Here is a 7,552-nt window from a genome sequence, read left to right on the forward strand (position 1 = left end):
GGAAGGGGAGGAGCCTCTCTGGGAGTGTCAGGTACGTTTCCTCACCTTCCTGGGCGTCGGCCACGACTGCCACACCTTCGCCGTGATCGTAGACGGCGGCACGCAGAGATTCGAGTGTCACGTGTTCTGGTGTGAGCCGGATGCTGGGAACCTGTCTGAGGCGGTCCAGGCAGCATGTATGGTGAGTAACACACCTGGACAGGTAGGCTCTCACCTGGACCCGAAGAACACAGGGTCCTTTATAAATAAAGGGACACCTGAACTCTACGGGTCATTCATGATTACAGGGACAGCTGCCCCCTGGTGGTCGATACGTGTTGAACCTGATTTCTTCTCGTCCATCAGGTCCAGTATCAGAGGTGTCTGGTGGCTCAGACTCCTCCTCCGAGGACCAAGTCGTGGCATGTGGCCCCGTCAAAGGTCAAACGGGCAAACTCCATGGACGCCTTCCCGTCTCTCACCTCCCGTCCCCATGGCAACGGCAGCATGATGATGCCGAGGATAACCAAGGGCAACGGCAACAGCGGCGTGAGGAAGGGGATGCTGGCGTTCTTTGAAACATTTCGTAAACAGGCCGCCACCTCCTAATGAAGGGGGCGGGGCCACCGGAGACACGTGTCATCAGAGGACGCCGCTCCTCCCGGACGGAAACGTGTCTCTGGTGGTCTGAACGGCGGATTCTGTCGCATCCACAATACCAGCGACCCCCCCCTCCCGTTTATTCGACCAGACATTGTTTGAATTTCCGACAGTTGTTAGTTAGCTTAGCTTAGCTTAGCTTAGCAAAGGCTCCCTGACTGCAGGTTGAACAACGTGAATGTAATGTTATATGATGCTAACAAGATGCTAACGTGTCGCTAACGTGGGTTTTCCATGTTAGCCGACGCGACAGGACCAGGACCAGACCAGGACCAGGACCAGACCAGAGACTCAGTCCTCCGGAACCCGTCACGGTTCACATTCTACTACTCAGGACGATCGGGTCATAAATAAATGATGAGATGTGACTGACGGAGAAACAACGAGGTTTTACTGAGACTCAATCAAGCTGCAGTACGGGACTCTGACCACCAGGGGGCAGAAACTCTGATGTCATGTTTATCGATTTACCTGTTTCTCCTTCTGCGTTTGTGTCACATGGGACGGCAGGTAAGACGTTGCCATGGTAACAGCTGTTCGCTCTGTGAAGGTTGCAATAATAGGAGAAAAACTGCAGCAATTAAAGAAAACTTTGCAATAATCAGACACAAAGTTGTTATAAGCGGACAAAATCGTTTCTACAAGAACTTAAAAAATAAATATTGCGACTAATTCCAGAAGTTTTTCTTTTTAAATGATGACGTTTTGTTTTAACGATATAAAATCTTTGTCTTTAGCTTTTGTTCTCCGTCAGACAAAGTTACTCAAAAAGAGAGCAGCATGTGTTTGACTGGTGCATTATGGGAACAGTCCAACAGCTGACCAGATCCTGAACGCCTCCTGGGCCGGTCAGTGAACGCACCACCAACCTACATTCATTTAAACTCTATTTTAGTGGAAGTCAGCAGCAGTTTGACTCTTTGACTTGTGGTTTGCATGTCAGGAACAAATGACAGCATGGAGGTCATTGAACGCATCACGAGGAACGATGAAGAGACTGCTTCCTCCTGATTGGCTGTAGATAGAAGCTTTGGTGTGTTTAATGTCAGTAGGAAATCTCAGCGACAGTTTTCTGTCTTCATGTCTGTATTTCTGAAATACTTTGGCACAAAACAAACCAATGATGTCACGATGTCAAGAAATGAACCAAAATAAACAAGTTAGTGAACGAGTTCTGAGACCTTTTCTCCTGATTTACATCCCAACATGCTAACATGCTAACATGCCAACATGCCAACATGCTAACATGCCTAACATGCCAACATGCTAACATGCCAACATGCCAACATGCTAACATGCCAATATGCTAACATGCTAACATGCCAATATGCTAACATGCCAACATGCCAACATGCCAACATGCTAACATGCCAACATGCTAACATGCTAACATGCCCTCACCTCCTCTGTGCCGGGACCTCACATCGGCACAGGAAAAAAAAACATACAAACATAACATGCTACTCATCAGTCTAAACTGGTTTCAGTGTAAACTGGTTTCAGTGTAAACTGGTTTCCGTTACCATGGTTACTGGGTTAATAAGGAGTTGAAATATAACATATATTAGATGTTATTGGTAGAAACCTTAAAACAAAGGTAAACACGTATTGATTAGGTATAAATCAATAACTGTTATTCAACTTTAAGTGATGAATAATCAACATAAACTTTAAATACATCATAAAGTTCACTTTGAAGAGGAGGCGTGCCTCTGACGTCACCCTGTCAGTCCTCGTGCTGCTGCTGTCAGTCCTCGTGCACAATCCATCCATCTGTCAACCCATCAATCAGCTGACCAGCGACGACATCACAGTCTCAACATCTTCATCACTGGAGGTGAGTTCAGGCTCCGACCAGACTCCAGGAGAAAACTCTGTTTAAGAGTCCTGATTCTGTTCAATAAGAAAGGCTTCATATCAGGGAATCACCTCGAAAAGGATCAATATCTTTAAAACCCGCGCAGTGTGGCGGGTTTCCTGTCGGCATAATTATAAAGTTCAAGTTTGTAAAATATCAATATTGTTATTATTTTCCGGTAGTAAAGCTGAATAGGGCGTCTGAAAGCATTAAAATGAAAGAATTCTGGAGGGAGTCTGGGTTACTCTGTGAACATTTCATGTTTGTTTGTCTTTGAACAGGAACTTTCTATTTGTCAAACCTTCTGAGTCACGTGACGTTTATGTGACTGGTTTAACTGGAAACGTGTCTACTGGTTTAATTTTCTCACAATATGAATATAGATGTGTAATAACTGGTTAATAACAGATCATACATGATAGTAAAACATATTAATATATATAATTATTACTGTCTTTATAGCTCTATATTGCGTTAATAACCATTTATCACACATTAATATCCTGAATATAGATTATCATTATTAAAGTGTGACGAGCTGTTTGTGAATTTAAAGGAACAGTCTGCAAACAAAAAGACTCGGTTTGTGTATAAATATATGAAATATGAAGTTTGTACTCGATGAACTCTCAATGAGTACTACAGAATGTACAACATTAGAAGTATTAGTACAACAGAGCTTTCAGAGTAACTCACAGATATGAAGTTTATTTTGAAATGCTGCATTAGTTGAGTGAATAAACGTGTAAAAGTATTTTCTCCACTGTGGGAAAAAGAAATGTAATAAATGAAGTTGTGAGAATGAATAAAGTAAAACTTCCTGATAAAAGGTTTAACATTTAGAGTTTTATATATTTATGATTTACGATAAATATAATCCTGTTTCTGTGTCAGATCCATCCGGATGAAGAACGATGACCGCCCCCCCCCTCTCAGCTCGCAGCCTGCAGCCGTCCCCTGCCGGCCGTACCAGGTACCCAGCATGCACTGCTGCAGCTTCCAGGAAACATCATAAAAACAATTCTGTAGTTTCTTCATAAGTCAAAAGTATCGTCCGCCTGTCACGTTCAAAACCGAATAATTTCATCTTTCATTTGGTTTGAAACTTTATTTATATAAAAAAACTGTTTTTATTGTAAATTTGGAGAAAAAAAAGTTTGTTGACATTTATTACAAAACTATTTATTCTCAAAGTATTCAAAATGTATTTTCAAATAATTTAATCTTCAGAATATAAGAATATGTCTGTAATAAATATAACAAACCAATCCTTAAAATACTCTGTACGTATACGTGGTCTGAACTCAGACGTTCCCTCAGACCTTCAGCGGTGGAGGAGACCACTCCTACTACCACGGACCACCAGGACCACCAGGACCACCAGGACTCCACCTGATCCAGCCCTTGTACCACGGGTACCACGGCGGGCCCCCGGGGACCTCCTATCCATACGAAGAGCAGCAGAAGCACACAGGCAGGTCAAAGGTCAAAGTGACTAAACACAACTACCACCAAGGGAACCAGCTCAGCTAGTTATAGGCTAGTTGAGCTAGATATTGGCAAGTTGATAGCTAGTTTAGCTAGTTATAGACTGGTTGTTAGCAAGTTTAGCTAGTTATAGACTGGTTGTTAGCAAGTTTAGCTAGTTATAGGCTTGTTGTAATCTAGTTGAGCTAGTTATGTACTAGTTTTTAGCGAGTCTAGCTAATTAAAGGCTGGTTGTTAGCTAGTTTAGCTAGTTATAGGCTAGTTGTAATCTAGTTTAGCTAGTTATATGCTAGTTAGCTGGTTTGGCTAGTTAAAGGCTGGTTGTAATCTAGTTTAGCTAGTTATATGCTAGTTGTTAGCTAGTTTAGCTAGTAAAAGGCCGGTTGTTAGCTAGTTTAGGCATGTTTTAAGCTAGTTGAGCTAGTTATATGCTAGTTAGCTAGTTTAGCTAGTTAAAGGCTGATTGTTAGCTAGTTGAATTAGTTATATGCTAGTTGTAACATGTTTCTCTCTCTCAGTGTTCGTGGTGGAGCAGAATCCCGGCGGCGGCGCTAAAGAATCGTGTCTGTCTGCGTGTTTAGCTGCTCTGTGCTGCTGCTGCCTTTGGGACACGCTGACCTATAACCTCTGACTGTCATCACCACCGAGGTGTTTCATAAGCATACTAATGAACTATTCACGTTTGTACTTAATGCTGCTTACTAGTTTAATGAGTATGTTAGTACACAGTACATAATCAGTATGTAGTACTGTGTCTTTATTAACACGATGAAGAGTAAATCATCTTCACTTCATCTGATCCTGCTGACTGGTTTTTATATAAATCAGAACTGATTCCACTGGTGACGGTCTGAGGAGACAGACCGTCTGAAAAACTGAAGAACTTTCACGAGTACTTTACAGGAAGACAGAGTTCATACCACGTATACATACAGCGTACATGTACATATACATCTCCAAATACTTCCAGTTGTCTGTAAGTACCTTTACACAACAGCTGAATCTCTTTTATGTTAAATAAATAAAACAAACGGCTCATTAGTGTAAATTTTTTTCCTAAAAAATACTTTTTAAGTTGACAACAAAGTCGTAAAGTTTAAGAAAACATTTGTAATTATCTGAGATAAAGCCGGAGTGTTTTAGGGATTGATTTGTTATATTTATTACAAACATTCATACATTTTGAATACAAAAATAGTCTCCGTTTATCAGAAATGTTGCGACCTATAAAACGTAGTTCTGTCTCACCCGTAGGTTTGTGTTTACAGTTCTTCCTGGTTGGTTTAGTTAAAAACAAACTCTAAAAACTGAGTTAACGAACACGTTTTATTAAAATATTGATGCATTTGTCTCTGAAGACGACAGACTTAAATATACCGTCTGCACTAAAACAAAGTAAACATTCCTCATTTAGGACATTATGAACACATTATAGACCAGATCATCCCACAGATGATTCATTCATTATCTCACTTTAGAGCCCTTTGACCCGATGAGAACACTAATATCTCTCAATATATAAGTTTTATATTCAGCTACAACATGAGGATCTCTGGTTCTTAGACGGAGTGAGTGGCTCTTAAAAGAGCCGTTGTTTGTGAGGTGAGTCCCGGTGTTCAGCCTCCGAACCCGTACAGGGTGCGGCCCTGTCTCTTCAGGGCGTACACCACATCCATGGCGGTCACCGTCTTCCTCTTGGCGTGCTCGGTGTAGGTGACGGCGTCACGGATCACGTTCTCCAGGAACACCTTCAGCACACCGCGGGTCTCCTCGTAGATCAGACCGGAGATACGCTTCACTCCGCCGCGGCGAGCCAGACGACGGATGGCGGGTTTGGTGATTCCCTGGATGTTATCACGGAGAACTTTACGGTGACGCTTAGCGCCTCCTTTACCGAGTCCTTTCCCGCCCTTTCCTCTGCCGCTCATTGTTAGACTGTTAGGTTTGGATCGTTAAGAACGAATGAGGGGAGAGAAGAACGAGCCTCTGTATTTAAAGCTCCTCTGCGGACGTAATAGAGGACTGACGGCGCTGCTCCGGTGGGCGGGGCCTCACTCATCTCTTCCCGCCTTTAGCTTCCTTTCCTGATGATTATTTTCTAAATATCTCTGTAGTTTAGTTTTAAAGGTTTTTAAATCTTTATTATAATACAACTTAAATACTAAACATTTTAATGACATGAATCAATACATTTTTAATCGTAAATCAATTAACATGGACAAAGAGTGGATGATATGTAAACAGTTCATTACTGCCATTTCTAATTAACATTTATACATGTGATAAAACTTCCTCATTGAAGTCACAATAATAATCACAGTAATAAGAGAAATATTCCAGAGGTTTAATAATACACACAAAGCACAAGAAAGCGCAGACATTATATATATAAAACATCACACATATAGTATTACGTATTTCATAAGAAGTGATTTATGACCTTCATGGACGGATGATTGATTAAGTTAGTAGTTTTCTATAAATATTATGGTTTGTATGCAGGTTGTTTATTGTCAGTTTAATTATCATAAAAGTAAAGACACACATTCACCAGTGATCTAGTCAAATAAAACCAGAGGACCAGCAGGATGATTTTATGATTATTATTGTTTTATAATATAAATAAGATCTTAACGTCTCGCTGCTCTTCAGACATCAAGAACCAGAGAAGGAAACACTTAAATTATCACATTATCTCAAATTCTCTTAAAGCTGCTAGTTTTCTTTTCTTATAAATAAGTGTTATATTTATTTAACGTTCAGTGATTCAAGGAGGATTGTTTTGTGTATTGTGGACATAAACCAGACCATGAAGAGCATCATAGGTTCATAGTGATTAACCAGATGTTCTACTGAGTGAACGCTCTATAACTATTATATATCTAATATCTAACTATGCCAAGCCAATATTATAATATAGATTTATAAATTCAAATGGTCTGAACCTATAACTAACATTCATGCAACTATTATTCTTTTATTTTATTATTGTTTACTGAGATGTTGGTGAATCTGAATCCAATCCACAATATCAGACTTTTATGAATTGTAGACAAAGTATATTATTATCATATTTACAGTCTATGCAGCAAACACTGAAACCAGGGTTAAAATTACATTAATATGAATTGACAAAGTAAGTAACAGCAGAAAACTAGTGATTTAATATTTATGCATGAAAAGCAAGAATCAAGTTCTTATTGTTTAAAGATTGTGTGATCTGACTGTTTATTGTGTGACTGTTTATTGTGTTAACTGGTTATATTTCATATTACCTTAAAGTTGAGTTTCTTGTTTTGGTGGTTTAAACTGTATAAATCAGCTTTACATTTGTTAATCTTTTGAATCAAAACAAACTTGTTCCATTTGTTTGTAACCTTTTAGTAACATAATTAAACCAGCAGCAAAGTAAGCAAGTTATTTATAAATAACTTTAAAAACGTACAAATCAACTAGATAGTGAGGCAAATAAATCACATTTCAGTATTACAGCAAATCTGCTGTGTTGCTAAATTAATCATTAATCAGAACCAGTTAATTTGAGCTAAAGTTCAGCAGATAGTTTAT

General features: G+C 39.7%; 2 protein-coding genes across 2 annotated transcripts in view; one reads left to right on the forward strand and one right to left on the reverse strand.

The window, feature by feature from the left end:
- apbb3 (amyloid beta (A4) precursor protein-binding, family B, member 3) overlaps positions 1 to 638 on the forward strand; it is a 6,627-nt gene extending 5,989 nt beyond the window's left edge. The window contains 2 exon segments of the mRNA XM_054626453.1: positions 2 to 181; positions 346 to 638. Coding sequence (XP_054482428.1) covers positions 2 to 181; positions 346 to 588 — 423 coding nt within the window. The 3' untranslated portion in view covers positions 589 to 638.
- A 4,942-nt stretch (positions 639 to 5,580) lies between these two features.
- On the reverse strand, positions 5,581 to 5,920 carry LOC129113349 (histone H4). Its single transcript, XM_054625585.1, has one exon. The coding sequence runs from the start codon at positions 5,911 to 5,913 to the stop codon at positions 5,602 to 5,604; it is 312 nt and encodes a 103-aa protein (XP_054481560.1). The 5' UTR covers positions 5,914 to 5,920; the 3' UTR covers positions 5,581 to 5,601.
- Between the last annotated feature and the right edge of the window lie 1,632 nt (positions 5,921 to 7,552).

This window comes from Anoplopoma fimbria, chromosome 24 (genome assembly GCF_027596085.1).
Source record: "Anoplopoma fimbria isolate UVic2021 breed Golden Eagle Sablefish chromosome 24, Afim_UVic_2022, whole genome shotgun sequence".
NCBI lineage: Eukaryota > Metazoa > Chordata > Actinopteri > Perciformes > Anoplopomatidae > Anoplopoma > Anoplopoma fimbria.